This window comes from Antrostomus carolinensis, unplaced genomic scaffold, assembly GCF_000700745.2.
Source record: "Antrostomus carolinensis isolate BGI_N321 unplaced genomic scaffold, ASM70074v2 scaffold761, whole genome shotgun sequence".
Taxonomy (NCBI): Eukaryota; Metazoa; Chordata; class Aves; order Caprimulgiformes; family Caprimulgidae; genus Antrostomus; species Antrostomus carolinensis.
In genome coordinates this window covers 60,955-76,921 of record NW_010293278.1, presented here as the reverse complement: position 1 = coordinate 76,921, position 15,967 = coordinate 60,955, and the positions used below count along the sequence as shown (strand labels likewise).

Genomic DNA, 15,967 nt, shown 5'->3' with positions numbered 1-15,967 from the left:
TACTCCATGGTCTCGTATCTGTCAGCGCTGGTTTTTATCCTGTTAGCTGTGAATGGACATAAACACTTGACTAATCAGTATTCATGTAGTTGGGGTAGTCACAAACCCTGGTAGCATTTGAGACCTCTCCAGTGCTATTGGTAAATAAGAATCTGCTCATTGTAGTCTGTTAAAACTTGTTGTAACATTCTTAAATTTCTTTTTTAACAGAGATATAAGCTTGGAGTACGCCTGTATTACAGAGTAATGGAGGCTATGCTAAAGTCGGTAAGTTTAGTACTGGTAGCTTAGTGCTGGCATTGCATTTACAAATACTAAGAATATACACAAGTTTGGTTTGATTTATATATTTCAGGAGGAAGAGCTTTTAAGAGCGTCTATCAGTGCAGAATTTTAGGTATGTGCCCCTAACTTGTTATAGAAGTCTGCTATCTTAGTGTTAGGACAAGTGTTAATAACTTTCTTTCTCCTTAGCAAACTTCTGAATGATAACATCTTCCACACATCTCTTCTCGCATGTGCTGTTGAGGTTGTCATGGCTACATATGGCAGTAAGTTGAATCAAAAGTGCTAAATAGTTTTTTTTTCTTTACTGATAATGATTGCCATTTGTCCTAATACATAAAGTACAATAAATAGTAAAAAAAAAAAAAAAAAATGCTCACAAGAAAATTCTGAACTAGCAATGATTCAATAAATACCAAAAGGAAAAAACATCAGAAGCGAAAGGATGTAGTACTCTTGATAATGCTAGTCTGTCTTCCCTGCAGGAAATGCTTCACAAAGTGATGGTACCAGTGCTGAAACAAACTTGTCTTTCCCATGGATTCTTAATGTATTTGATTTAAAAGCTTTTGACTTCTACAAGGTGATTGAAAGTTTTATTAAAGCGGAGCCAAGCCTAACAAGGGAAATGATAAAGCATCTAGAACGCTGTGAACATCGAATTATGGAGTCTCTTGCTTGGCAATCTGTAAGTAATGTTTTAAAGTAGTATTTATCCATGTATAATATGCAGATCTAGAAAAAGGAAATCACACTCAACTGTGTAAAATAAGTTGTGGTCTCGGTGAGATTTATTTCTAGTAAAATAAATTACAAGAACAAAACAAGATTAGTTTTGGCACGTCTTTAGGTTTTGAAAAAAGGGATATATCAGAGGAAGAAGCTGACAAATCTCTGCTGATTTACATGATTGTACGCCATCATCTTACCTAGTCTGGCATGAATCTTAAGGGTAATACCCTTAAACGGTATTTTGGTGCCAAAGACAAGGCAATAAATTCTCTGCTTTTATTTGTAAGTTAATTTTTATCCAGTTGCTCTTCCCACTTGGCAATAGGGCCTTAGTTCTGTACATCTGATATGTTTGCTAATAGTACTTAGAATAGTTATTTGCATTGTCCTTCCTTCAGTCACTGGTATTTTTTGGATGCCATTAAAATAAAATGCTGGGAGGTTAAGTTGGTTTTTTTTTCAGTTGAGTTCTCAGTAAATCAAGCATTGTTTCTTTTCTTCTTGTATGTTACTTATAAACCAAAAATATGCTATTAATGCCACAAAACATAAGACTATAAAGACTGCTAATTTTGACCAGAGACATAAAGACCATTTTAAGAATCCCTCCCATATCATATAGTTCTCTGAAGTTTAAAGAACACAGTATACCATAGGATAGTTTAATTGTGAAGCAAGTTTTCTTTTCAGGGTAATCTGTGTTTGGTTTGTGTATGACTTCACCTAAAAAGTTAACAGTTTTCTAGTGCTGGTGATACTTTACCAGGCTGTGGGGTTATGCTCCTGGATTTGAGGAACACTGTTGTGTCTGAGCAGCAAGAGCCCCACCTGTGCTCAAGTTTCTGGCTCGGGAGGAGCACGCTGGCCTCAAAGGTGTATGAAAGCAATTGCCATGCTTCCAACTGAATTTACCAGACCTCCTGATGCCAGCCGGCCTTTGACAACACAGTCAATGGACACGTGTCAGGCAGCTCCCTGAATATGCACTGTTGTGAAGGTGACCTTTCCGTTGGGTATCCCAACTCCATGCTCATCACCATGGCACTCTGTTCCCCAGGATTTCTGGTGCAGTGCTGTACCAGAGTGTAAATTTTCCCCTCTGTAATGCTTTTGCATATTTGGTGTCTTGGGAAAGCCATATGGCCTCTCCATTGCTGTATGAATTTCTTTGTGGTTTTGCTGTTCTTTGAATGAGACTGCCTTGAAAGTACTTGAGGCTGAGAGCCTTTTACCGGACCCTACAGAAACAGGGAAAATGAGTCAGTATTTCAAGAGTCAGGCAGTATTTTAAGAAGCTTGCAGGCATGTGAAAAGTGCTTGTTTGAGAATTGTAACCTTCAGAGGACAAAAGGCAGAGGTACAGACACCCAAATTTGACTCTCTAGAAGCAAAAAGTGGCTTCTGCTACCTTCTGCAAACAAGTTTGAAGTCAGCTTAAAGCTTGATCAGCAGTAAGCCATATTTGCCAGTTTCTGCACAGTAATTCATGCAGAACATGCAAATAACCTGATTTGGACTTGGGCTTTCAGGCTGAAAAATCCAAAGCACTGTGTTTTCAAAAATTATCGGTATAGCTGCAGGCTTTTGTGAAACAAATTATAACATCAACAGCAAGCACAGGATCAATTCAAGTGCTCTATCTGAATGTGTTTTAATGTATTGAATCTGTCTTCTTGACTCGACAGAGATATGTGTTCGATACTGTTTTGGGGTGGTTTATATAGCTGATTTGAGTGTAAACAAAATCACAGAATCAGAGAATCATAGGGGTTGGAAGGGACCTCAGGAGATCATCTAGTCCAACCCCCCTGCTACAGCGGGTTCCCTACAACAGGTTGCACAGAAAAGCGTCCAGGTGGGTTTTGAACATCTCCAGAGATGGAGACTCCACAGCTTCTCTGGGCAGCCTGTTCCAGTGCTCTGTCACCCTCACAGTAAAGAAGTTTTTCCTTAGATTTTTCTGGAACTTTCAGTGTTCCAGTTTTTGCGCATTGCCCCTTGTCCTGTCACTGGGTACTACTGAAAAGAGCCCGGCCCCATCCACTTGGCTCCCACACTTCAGGTATTCATAGACATTGATAAGATCCCCTCAGTCTTCTCCAGGCTGAAGAGTCCCAGCTCTCTCAGCCTTTCCTCATATGGGAGATGCTTCAGGCCCCTTATCATCCATGTGGCCCTCCACTGGACTCTCTCTAGAAGACCCCTGTCCTTCTTGAACTGGGGAGCCCAGAACTGGACACAGTACTCCAGATGTGGCCTCACCAGGGCAGAGTAGAGGGGGAGGAGAACCTCCCTCGACCTGCTGGCCACACTCTTCTTAATGGTTTGGGGTGGAAGGGACCTTAAAGACCATCTAGTTCCAACCCCCCTGCATCACCTTCCACTAGACCAGGTTGCTCAAAGCCTCATCCAGCCTGGCCTTAAACACTTCCAGGGAGGGGGCATCCACAACTTCCTTGGGCAGCCTGTTCCAGTGTCTCACCACCCTCACAGGAAAGAATTTCTTCCTCATATCTAATCTAAACCTACCCTCTTCCATTAACTGAGAGCCCTTCTGCTTCATTTACCTGTGCTTTGTGTCTCACCTGGATCTCCTCAAGTGCATGATTGTCTGCAGTCTCCTCTTGCTGGAGGTTTGTCACTAGAGGGCACAGCAAGGTTCCCTCAAAAGCTGAGGGAAGCTGTGTGCAGTTACCCTGTGATTCTGCAGTGGCCTCCATTGCCTCCTCCAGCTGCCTGTAAAGGAAAGGCTGCGAGCTGTAAGCAGCAAGCTGCATAGTGCTGGCTCAGGAGATGAGAAGCAGAGAAATGGTAGCTGTGCTAAAATGTTTTGCTGAGTCTCTGGGTCACTGCAGTGACAGACCTGAGGCCGTACATTGTAAGGCAGCACAGAGAAATGTAAAGCCATGAGTACCCTAGTGTAGAAAATCCACGTGCCTCACATCTAAATATTGGCTGCTTTAGTCCAAAAAGTGTAACTTACTAGCAAGGGAAGAAAATGCTCCTGTGGCTGACTTGCAAGGCTGTTGAGGTCAGGTGTCCCAGGAAGAATCATAGAATTGTGTTGGTTGGAAAAGACCTCTAAGATAATTGAGTCCAGCTGTAAACCTAACACTGACAAGTCCACCTCTCAACCATGTCCCCAAGCACCACAGCTCCACATATTTAAATACCTCCAGGGATGTTACTCCACCACTTCCCTGGGCAGCCTGTTCCAATGCTTGATAACCCTTTTGGTGAAGAAATTTTTCCTAATATCCAATCTAAACTTCCCCTGGCACAACTTGAGGCCACTGCATCTTGCCTGCATCTTGCCCTATCACTTGTTACTTAGGAGAAGAGACCAACCCCCACCTCACTACAGCCTCCTTTCAGGTAGTTGTAGAGAGCAACAAGGTCTCCCCTGGGTCTTCTTTTCTCCAGGCTAAAACAACCCCAGTTCCCTCAGACACTCCTCATAAGATTTGTTCTCCAGACCCTTCACGAGCTTTGTTGCCCTTCTTTGGACACACACCACACTTCTTGTGGCGAGGGGCCCAAAACTGAACACAGTACTTGAGGTGCAGCCTCACTAGTGTCAAGTATGGGGGAGGGGGGATGGTCACTTCCCTGCTCCTACTGGCCACGCTAGTTCTGATACAGGCCAGGATGCTACTGGCCTTGGCCACCTGGGCACACTACTGGCTCATGTTCAGCTGACTGTCGATCAACACCCCCAGGCCCTTTTCTGCCGGGCAGCTTTCCAGCCACTCCTCCCCAAGCCTGTAGTGTTGCATGGGGTTGTTATGACCCAAGTGCAGGACCCAGCACTAAAGGTTCAGCTAGTGAATGAAGGAGTGGTTTACCGTGTTCTTCTGCAGTTCATTACCTGGATATTGTCTCCGTGCAATAGTGTACAAGGTTTACAAAGTGTCTGCTTAATTAGTAATTCCCTCAAGAAGGGGTAGGCAATTAGAGAAGTGTAGTTAATACCAATAAATATCTCTTACCTCCAAATACTTGGTAAAGGAGGAGAGAAAAGCCAGATGACTTCTGCTTAGTCATAAATAATATCTCACCATAAGTGATTATTTTGGGTTAATTTTAAACAAATTACCTGATAATCCAAAAAAGGTGGAATCTCAAGAAGGTTCGAGGTTCCTAATATGGTTAGAGAATGGTTGGGGTTTTTTTCCCCCAAAAAGTGTTAAAATTAAGAAAAATGAAGAAAAGCACAGAATGAGTAAAGCTTATGCAAAAAACTTCTTGGTTGGTAAATAAGAATAGAAACATTTGAAAAATAATTACAAATACTTGGATAATGCAACTCTTAATTCCCGCAGTTATTTGCCATGTATTTTTGTTCAGTTCTTACCTTCCCCCATAGGTAGTACATTTCATTACAAGACTTTTCTGCTCTTTGGAAAGTCAGGTTTGTATTTATCTGGTCTTTCCTCATTCTCCTGGCTGCTTTAGGAAGCAGGACTCCAGTATGAGATTTAAAAAGACTGAGCAATTGAATACAGAATAGCTTGAATTTATTGTAGTTGTACTTGTCACAAAGCTTTTGTGAGGAAAAGTGCCTTGCATAATTTCTCTGAAGAAAAAAATCTTAAGTGTATCTGACCTTTATCTGATTTTGGAAGCTGTATCAAATGAATGTGAAGGATTCTGTTTCTTACTTGTATCTGAAGATAATATATCACTCCTTTGCTAGTCATTGTGAATATGTTTACTGCTTTTGCATAGCTAGCTGATTTAGTCATCTGTACTTTAGGAAGGAGATGAAACTTTTCTAGGTCATCCTTTCTTTTAATGAAAAAAGCATAGCCAGACAAAATAAAGGGTAGAAAAAAAGTTGAAGATTCTTTTCAATAATTCTTAATTTGGAAAAGGGGCAAGTGTCCATACTTGCTAAGTCATGTGGAAAGTACTTACTTTTCCTTAAATCTTTATTGAACCCTGGAGGGAGAAGTCCCATTAATCCACTCAGATATTATTTACCAATGAGGCTATGATGCTTACAGTTACAAATGTGGAGATCAGTTTTGAATATGTTAATAATGCTGCATAATTTCTATTGGTAAAATAGAAATATACCTCATGATAATCTTTATTTACCGTAGAACATTTGTGCTTCATCTCACTATGATATTTTGGGCACTATTTTAATTTCATAACTTTAAATAAAGACAACTGAAATTTCTTTAGACTCAAAAATAAAGGTGCCTATAGCCTTTGCTTAATTTTTATCATATTTAGGTAAATATGTTTTTAACTCTGGCATAGTTAAAATCTTTTGCCTGTGAAAGGGGTAGCTTGTTTACCTGCCAGCCTGGTTGTTCATGCTCAGCCTTTTCTATAATTCTGTCAAACTGATCTCTCTTTTGGCCAGCCAAAGAAGTAATTGTTTTGAATAGCTCAAATGAAGGTTGTGTTAACGGATTCCAGAATCTCTGAATTTTCCTTAGAGAAAGCCTTGTCAACTGCCATGTCACATATTTGACTAAAATGTCGCTGCTTGCTGCAGTGTGTTAGGAAGAAACAAGGAAGAGCAGGCTTTCAGTGCAGGCAAATCAAATACAAATTCTATCAATTTTCACAGCATATTTCAAGAGTGAAGATATCTGTAATATCTTAAATGCATTGTTTCTGGGAACAGTGTGACTTAGGTTTAGTGTGTTTATTTTAGCTGTGTCATTCACGAAAGTAAACACCTATGGAGTATCCATCTTTATTATCTGTATCTGCAAAGCAATCCAGTTGTATTTCACTGCCTTTCAGCTTGTACTCTGCTCATAAGCTGTGAATGGGGAGCAGCAATCAAGATGGATTTCTTTCATTCTACTGCTTAGAGAATGCACTTCTTGCAAATGCCTTTTCACATGTACAGTAGGTGAAGAGTGTGGACCATACACATGTTCTAAATAATCACATTCGGCATACTTAAAATAATTTGGACCATGCTACAAAATACTTTTTCTGCAAGCCAGCCTTTGGTGGGCCAGAGATAAGATGCATGAAGCCCTTCTGCTCAGTCAAACTTCGGCTGCCCAGTGCTGGGGTAGTGAAAGTGTCTTGTTCTATGTACTGGAGTTGCAGACCAACTGCAGCCTTGTCCAAAGATCAGGTGATTCATGCCAGCCCAGTCAGGAGGGTTAGAGAAAGAAGCGTGGCCACACTTTCCTGGTTAGCTCTACAGAGTAAAATGTTCTATTGTTAACTCATCCACATGAGCAGTAGGAGTCCAAGGGGTATTCCTCGGAGCACTGCAGTTTTAAAAAAGTTACCTGGTAGCTTTTGCTGTTAACAGGGATGAGAGGCAACTGTGTCACCTTCTACAAGCCCACAACAGAATGAGAAGGTGTGCTGTGGCAGGCTAAAGAGAGTTTATTCACAATCTGATTTGGTCTACTAATTTCAACTGTTTTTTTGGTGTTTGTTTATATGTGAGTCCCTTACAGGGACTAAAAACTGGGACAGGGACAAATAGATGTTGAACCAAAGCAGTGCATCTCGCTGCAGCTGTTGACACTGTAGCCTTCTTTGGCTGTATTGCTCTTTAACACTTGCTATCCTAATTGGTGTTTGTATTTTTCAAAGGAAGAAGGAACACCAATATTGATATGTGTTGTGGTTTAGAGTTGTAATGTGGTTTTGAGCATTAGTAACTGATGCAAGATAAAAAAAAATATTGGCTTGTTTCCAAAACCTGCATGGATGCATTCCTGTGCAGCCTGCTCTAGACGGACTTGCTTTGGCTGGGGAGTTGGACTAGATGATCTCCAGAGGTCCCATCCAACCCCTACCATTGTGTGATGAAGAGAGCTCTACAAGATTACTTCTCTTAATGGTTAAAACATGATCAGAAGTAAAGAGTGCTTTCCTTTATTTATAAATTCTTCCATGTAGCATTGCCTAAACTGTGCCCCATAATGATTCTCCTTTATCAGCTCCTTCTTCTCTGTGGTTTCCATTGTCAATTAAACATTTGCAATGAAATCTACAGTACTGTTTTATCATGTATTGTTGATTTAATGTAACCCAGTGTTTGCAATAAGTATTTGTCAACTAACTCTGTAGTTAATGTTTATACTCAGATACCTCATCCCACACCAAAGACTTACATTGGTTTTAAATTATGCGGCTCATTGTGGCAGAAATGCCTTCCTGAGGAAAATCGTGTACTCCCAAAGAATATATTTTATTGCATTACTGTGACAAACTCACTGAGCTGGAATAACAGCAGACCTACTTTGATTGTGCAGTAAGGAGAAAAAAATTAAATAGGTATGTTTAAGATTTGCTTAAAAAGTGTTAGACAGATCCAGGTCAGGGTAAAGTGGTAGGAAGTTACAGATAAGCAAGTACTCCTTAGTACTTTGGTGTAGTACAGGCTTAACTATTCAGCCCCCTAGTCTTTGATTGTGCAAGGACACAGTTATTGTGGAGCTCACCATACTCGAGTGCTTGGTGTCTCTTTCCTTGAATGCAGCATACAATTTCAAATTAGGTTTCTGTGCTCCTTGTAAGGAGGAATTGAGCATTTAGGAATGGGAGTTAGTATATTTTCTTGTGGTATGTATCCTTCTCAGTAGTGTTTTCTATTAGGTTTATGTCTGAAGTCCTACACATCTTCTGGAGGTAGGTGTCTACATGCAGTTTGAAGTCCTCTCTTGGACTTCAACATCTTAAGTAATTTCTTTTAAAACTGGAAGAAGTAGGAATGGTCACATTGTCAACATTTTATACAGTAGGTTACTGGATAAGTCATTTACCGTTGTATTAGAAGAATGACTCTAAAACCTTGTTGATAGGCAACCAAGTAAGGCCAGCTGGCAACAGTACTATTGACCTCAGAGGGACAATAGTTTGGGCTTGAGTACTGCCCCACAGTCATCAGTGGTGTTTCATCAGTAACATGTTTCCTGACATGTCTTGGCATTTGTCAGCACTCCTCTGGACAATGCCTAGACAAGATTTGGGGCATGATGCAGCTCAGGGACTATTTTCAACTGTTAGTATGGATTAGAACTGGAGAAAGTTTAGCTGTGTGGGTGCAAGCTGTGCTTTGCCACTTGCCCTCAAGGCTTTAGGACAGGCCGTGGCTCGTTGTGCTACTGACTGGAGACGTAGTTGTGGGCTCAACCACATGCGTGACTTCAGCGTTGGCAAATGAGTCACGCTTTCCCGTACTCTTCTCCTCTAGGCTCTGGGACTCATACATGTCTCTGCACAGCAGCCGGTTTCTCTTAGAAAAGCTAGTGTATGTCAGACATAGTCCTTTCATGTCTCTTAAATTTTGTCTTTCCTTAGATATGGGAATACCTAATTTTTGAATGAGGGACAGCCTTAGGCACAAAAAAATGCTTGGCTTATCCAGAACGACAACACTTGCAAGCACGCTCACTGGCAGGATATGAACCACCTAGGGAATGTCACTGATGTAAAGACAAGCACCTCAGGAACTGCAGATTATTCTTGCAGACAACACCCATCTCCTGTGATCTGGATTTTAGGCACCTGGTATCCTGTCTCAGCATGGAGGTTGCTATGGACAATGATTTCTAATGTGGAATTTTCTAGGATTTTTCTTACAGGGGAAAAAGTGTTCTAAGGGTCACCAAACTATGCCATTTCATGTGCTCACTGTGCTCCTTTGGAAAAAGTTAGTGTTAGGAGGTTGCAGCTTTAATCTTGAAGAAGGAACTGAGAATTGATGTGAGGTTTTCTGTCTGCACATACTAAATATATTTCTGCTTGCATCACAAGTGTGTTCCAGAAGCATGTGTAATGAGAGAGTGGTCATACTGCTTGGATCATACTGGTTCTGCTGCATGTGTGTGTTTGTTTTGGTGTTTTGTTTTTTTCTTTTTAAATAAGGTAATGAATTAGCTCTGACACTTCAGTTGTCACAGCTGGGAAGCCTTCTATGATTTTGCCTTTATCATACAAGGTGCATTCTTAGGAGTATCTAAGATGGTATTTGTGAATATACTATGTAGTATCATATAAAAAATATATGTGTTTATATGCTTTTTTGGTTCAAGCATATATATACACACACAATTTTTAAAAAATGCATAAATAAAACATGCAAGAGTTTCTCCCATGCCTTTCTAGTACTCCTGAAGAGTTTCCTTTTATAGAAATTGTGCTGTGCTTTTTGAGGCTTGAAACTTTTATCTGCCTTAACAGCTGAAGGCAAGTTGAAAAACCAGGAAGTTTTGGAATACCAAATGATAGTCTTCACTGTCTGCACCATCACTTTGAAAATCTTCCCTGCCACTCCTATTTATTGTGAAGATGACTCAAGCTGTTATTCATGCTTGGGTGTTACCATCCGAACAAATCCTCTAGGCTACTGGAAGAGAAATCAGAACACTTAAAGCCAAGGTCTTGTGTTTCCTGCTTTTGTCTGTGTTGGCAAGGTGTTCACTTCTTGGTAGGCACTCACTGAGCATCCAAAACACTCACTAGGGTTGTAAGATACTGTTTGTTAGCACAGTATTAATGGATTTATCTGTTGCAGGTATATCAAGTCAGCCCAACCCTTAAGATGCTGTTTTGATTCAAGTAAAAACACGACCAAAGGGATTACTTAAGACACAGCAACTATGCAGAGTTTTCATTCTGTGAGATTTGGATGCCATTCTTGATTAAGGATATAAGTTTTTCTTTACTTAATCTATTGCTTTAAACTATAGAGTTACTCTTATGATATGAGTCCTACATTGTTATACTTCTATAATTTCGGTATTTAGGTTCCCTCTATATTTGAGATAGAGCTGCACTTCCAAAAAGAAATTAATTCTATTTATTTTAATCAGATATTTTTCAATGGGATTATTCACTTTCTGAAGATACCTCTCCACTGACTGTAGAGAGCATCTGTCTCAATGACAAACCTATATTAGATGTATAGTGTTTGTTAAGGTTAGTAGACGTGAATCATATATGCTTAATATTAGTTCTCATAACGGTGTTTCCTCCTTCCTTTCAGCATTAAGGAGACATTAGCAAGAGGTAGTTATTTAATTATTTCAGGTTTTGCTTTAAATGGCTACTTGTGCTGTATCTCTCACGTATAGTCTCTGTTGTGGTTTCTCTTCGTGCAGAGGTCATGTACTCTTCCCAGCGTGGCTACGGAAGCAGAGGATGTGACGTGATCTCTCTGACTGTAGATGTACAGCTGTAACAGGGAGCTGGGTTTTATAGTGTGTCCTCAGTGGAGCTTGCAGTTCTGTTGGTGTGGTATAATCTTGCCTGTCTATTAGCCACAGAAATAAGACTTGGTTAACTTGATATATGTTTTTAAATCTTTTTTTCCTTAAGATTGCCCTGATTATTAGTAGCATTTTAACAAAAAATAGTGAAATAGTTTTCTGGGAATCCTTACTTTTCAAGGGTGGGGGTTTTTTTTGCTTTTTTTGTTTGGTTGGTTTTTTTTATATTGTCCAATGTTTTGGTGCTCATACCACAGTTGTAGGACTTTCATTTTAGTCCTGCTCTGTTTCTAGATAGTTTGATTTTCAACTTCTCATTCTGCAGCATTGCAGTATCTGCTTTGCAGATACTTTGTAGGAATGTTTACAGGTTGCCCATGAGGAAAAAGCTATTAGAATTCAGGGAGATACTTGCAGTTCTTTAGTGTTGTAAATCTTGCTGAATTGGGGCAAATTTGTTGTGGCTGCCTCCTTAAATATAAAAGTAAATAATGTTTGGGTTAAATTCTCCCACCATATCCCTGCTGCTTCTTCCTTGGATGGGATTATGCTCTCTAATTTTGTAGTTTTGTGAATCTTTGTAGTGAAACAAAGCTGATGAAATGGGTAGAATGAAATTTTGTTTTGTTTGGGGTTTTTTTTTTGGTCTTGCTTATTTCATCTGAGCCACAGTCCTGAATAACTATCATAAGCTTTTCTTGCTCTTTCTATTCTTATTGCTATGTTATTTGAGCCATTCTGTTGTTAACTTTTCTATGGAAGATAGAATTAGCTTCTGTTAGGAAGCAAAGTAGGTGCCAAACACATAGTCTAATGTGGAGGGTTTTTCCAGCTGTGTGCTCAATTTTCAAGCTCTTAAGGGTGTAATAGGTAGACCAAACTGCCAAATTGTATGGCGTTGGAAGTGGATTTTTGTCTCTCTGCTTGCTGTGTTTTCTTTTTAAGTTATTGCACGCAGAAATGCATGAGGTTTGTTTTGTATGTGTTTTTTGGTTTTGTGGGTGTGGTTTTGGTTTGTTTTTTTTTTTTTTTTTCCCAAATAGGTGCTTTTGTGCCTCCTTTTATATATAAATGTTTGGTATTTCAGTCTTATGTTTGTATCACTGACTGTATGTCTTACAGTAACTTTCCAGCAATAAAAAGTCCTTGTTAGGGATGAGGATCCTCCTGTTAACAACTGTTGAGTAGGCATCCTTCAGAAACGTAATCCCTCTAGGTTTTGTTGAAGCTCTTTGTTTGAGTTGGGTTTGCTTGCCAGGATGGGTTGGGTGCAGGCTGGTAGGTGCCTGTGGTACAGCTGAGTGCTGTGCCACTAACGTCTGCACCTGTGTGCGTGGTGTTCTCCTGAGCCACTGAGCAGAGACTTCAGGCTTACGCAGTTAGACTGTGCCTATTCTGAACTTGGTTTGGGTAAATACTTGAACCATCATCACCCTGTCCTTCCTGTTCAGGAGTTAGGCTGCCCAGAACAGGCCCTCTCTCTGGGCCTCTTGCACCTTCCAGCAGCTCAGAGGAACTTGCAGAAATAGCTGCTATTTTTTTTTTTGTGCTTACCCACCCCCAGGCATCTGTGAAACACAATGCGAGCATGGTAAAGTTTCTTTCACACATAAAAAGTGTTAAATAACTTAAGTGAACAAATAGAGAGTTTTTGGATTTGGTTTCATTAATGAATTATATTTCTGTTAGGGCTGAAAAGGCAGATATTTTGCTGCTTGCTTCACTATCTGTATTCTCATTTCTTTGTCATGTTTTGCTATATACTTAACAAATTTCTCCATTAAGAAATATCTGCAATGCTGTGGGTACTTTTTTCATTACTTCATAAAAGCATCAAAGTTTTATTGTAGACACTTCCAACTTCAGTCAAGTGTAGTTCTTGATGCTGTGATGAATGGTAATTTTTTTTTTTTTGTAATTCAGTATCACTGCTTACTGATCAGGAGTGTCTTCAGTTTGTATTATATTAGTAGTTGCTTTTAGAAAGTGCTTACCAGAACAGATTTCCAAAAACTAGTAGATATAATGTTGTATAATTTTACAGAAGGGTGAAGACTTGCAACTAATGAGTACAATTTACTTCCTTTTATAAACCAGCAATTTTTGCAGAATTCATCTGAAAAGCAGTGGAGTTAACTTAGCCAAAGTTGTTTTCATGTGAGATAGACTTAATATTATGCCCAAGATAATAGCATCAATTTTGAGTGCCTCTTTTACTAGCATTGTTACTTAAGAATTTTTTTCTTTAAGGCAGCAAGTCACTGTTTAAAAGGGTGGCGTTAGGGCAAATCTTAAAGCTATGTGTGTGAAAAGTACTCTTTTATCTCTTCATAAAAAGATAGGAACTTCTTGTTAGAGGCCTGCCTTTGTCATTGCTTGTGGTTTGGTGCTCATGTTTAAACTGTAGCAAACATCCCTTCTTAGTGCAGGACAGCTTTTAGTTCTAACTAGAGTGGACAGACTGCTTGTGAAATAGAAAAAAAAAATATTTCAAATCTAAATTGTGGAATTTTTAGTTTCCCAACAAAATGGTAGGTTTTATAGAAGACCAGATGATGTTTGCAGGGTTCTTTTTGTTTGTTTTAATTTTGTGATAAGTTCAGTTTTCTTACAGGGAAAAGCTGGACTTGCTTTATAAGCAGTTGTATAACAGGAACTGGGTTGGGAGGAGGTGATAAATGTGAAAGGCTTCAATGTCAAAGCAGAATTAAGAGGATTGGAACAAACTTCTCCATCTAACTTCTTGCAGAAGTATTAGACTGTGCAAGCGTGGCTTTCTGAATTTGCATTAATCTTAAATGAGCTTTATTGAGTAGGTTCTAAAAATGTGCTAATTCAGTGATTGTCAGTTGTATTTACACAATTTTTCTCAGCACTCTGATAGCTGGATAACAAATGCAGTCCAAGCATTTAAAACTTCTAGATTTAGAATTGTTCTGATTTATGTTATGCCTAGCTTTTGAAACATATCCTCTTTCATTTTGTCACTGATGCTCAAATGCCAGTAACCCTCAGGTATAAATAGATATATAGATAATAATCTAGAAAAAAAGGGAACTTGTCAAGATTTACAGGTCTACCCAGGTGCAAGAATATTATAATATTACATTTACTGCTGGAAAAGTACAAACAAATTGCTCTTCATTGATAAAACTCCTAGGAAATAACTCGGAAGGATAAGTAATGCTAGAGGTTACTATGCTGAAGTGAGATTTTTTCAGAATTATCAGTCTGAAAGTGAACCTTGCTGGGTTCACTGTAGTTGTATCTGAGTTCTTTATGTAATTCTGAAAATCTCATCTTTGGCAACAATGCTGGTTGAAATTACAAATGAAAATCACTTTCTCATTTGCAAGAGATGACAGAAGGCTTTATAATTAGGAGAGATATGGAAAGGCTGAATGGCAATCAAGTGCTCCTTGCCTCTTCCAAAAGAAATGAGGAGGCAGTAATGAAACTAGTGGATTTGAAACAAAAGGAGCTTTGGGGGTTTTTTTTAGTTTTGTTCCCTCTCCACACAGACACACAATATGAACTTTTTACTGCATAACGCTGTGGACGTTAAAAAGTTTACACAAGTTCAAAGAGAGACAAGACAAGCTCACAGAAGAGGCGTTTTTAGTGTTGCTGAACACACAAACGCATCTGACCCAGAAAGTCTTGAGATAAAACTGGTGAAGTGTGACAGCACTTGGACAAGAGAAAGCCTTGTTTGCCTCTCCTACTGTTATCTTCTTCCCCAGGCATCCAGCTTTGGCCACTGTTGGAGGCAGGATTGTAGATTATCTGAATGTTTGGGGTCTGATCCAGTACAGCCATTCATATCTTCTACTTGATCTCGCAAGCTCTTTTTCAATCTTTGCATTTTTTATGACTGAGGTTACTTTCGTAAGAAATAAAAGTTTGGAGGTTGATTCCAGTTAAGGATTTCTTAACCTTCCTGAAGTATCATCTATGTATAGATAGTTGGGCGTTTTTTTGTATGTTTTCTTTTGCTTTTAAAGTCATGGTATGTTGAGGTAAATCAGGCATGTTGATAGAAAGTTTGTTTCTTTATCCCCGTCTTTTGAAACTGCTGGTTAAATCATCTAGCTATCAATGGCTTCCTACCTTGGTTTAGATTAAAAAAAAAAAAAATGCTTGGAATCAACTAAATTTTCATTGTTTTTATTTTTATGGTAAATGTGCAGTATCTGCACTCTGTTCATCTGTAGATGAAGAAACCAAGACTACAGAGAAAAAATTTGTGAGTTTTGATCTTAAAACTGAACTCCTAACCCCCCCCCGAATAGGCATATGACTAAAAATAACATACTTTAAGGAAGTACTGGATGCAACACATTGAGATGCTCAGGAGCTCTGACAATATAAGCCTTCTTAATGTGAGATACCTAGGCATGACTTAGAAGCATAACTCCTCATCTAGATTTAAATTTTGGTATTAGCTCTTACCAGAGAGACAGAAGAGCTGGTATCAAAGGCAGAAGCAGACAGAAGGAATGTGGCTGTTCAGGAATGTACCAGTGAAAACATTGCTCCATCCACAGCTCTCCAGGATAATCTTGTTGCGGAACTGGAAAAGGTGGAGAAAACCTCATCTAGTCTTGAATAGCTGGTAGCTTGGCTTTATATCAGCTTGTTGTGGGAGGTACAGGTTCACTCCCCCTCCTCTGAATCAGTCAGATCAGGAATTTCTCAAGTAATGGACAGATTCTCTAAATTACAGATGCTGCTGCTTTTACTGT

The 15,967-nt window shown here is 39.4% G+C and overlaps 1 protein-coding gene across 1 annotated transcript in view; it reads left to right on the top strand.

The window, feature by feature from the left end:
* Positions 1 to 210: 210 nt before the first annotated feature.
* The window catches only part of RB1 (RB transcriptional corepressor 1), a gene marked incomplete at its 5' end in the record, with an annotated part of 50,928 nt that continues 35,171 nt past the window's right edge, over positions 211 to 15,967 (top strand). The window contains 4 exons of the mRNA XM_010177198.2: positions 211 to 276; positions 375 to 397; positions 475 to 551; positions 771 to 973. Of these exons, the coding sequence (XP_010175500.1) occupies positions 211 to 276; positions 375 to 397; positions 475 to 551; positions 771 to 973 (369 nt within the window). The remainder of the gene's footprint in view (positions 277 to 374; positions 398 to 474; positions 552 to 770; positions 974 to 15,967) is intronic.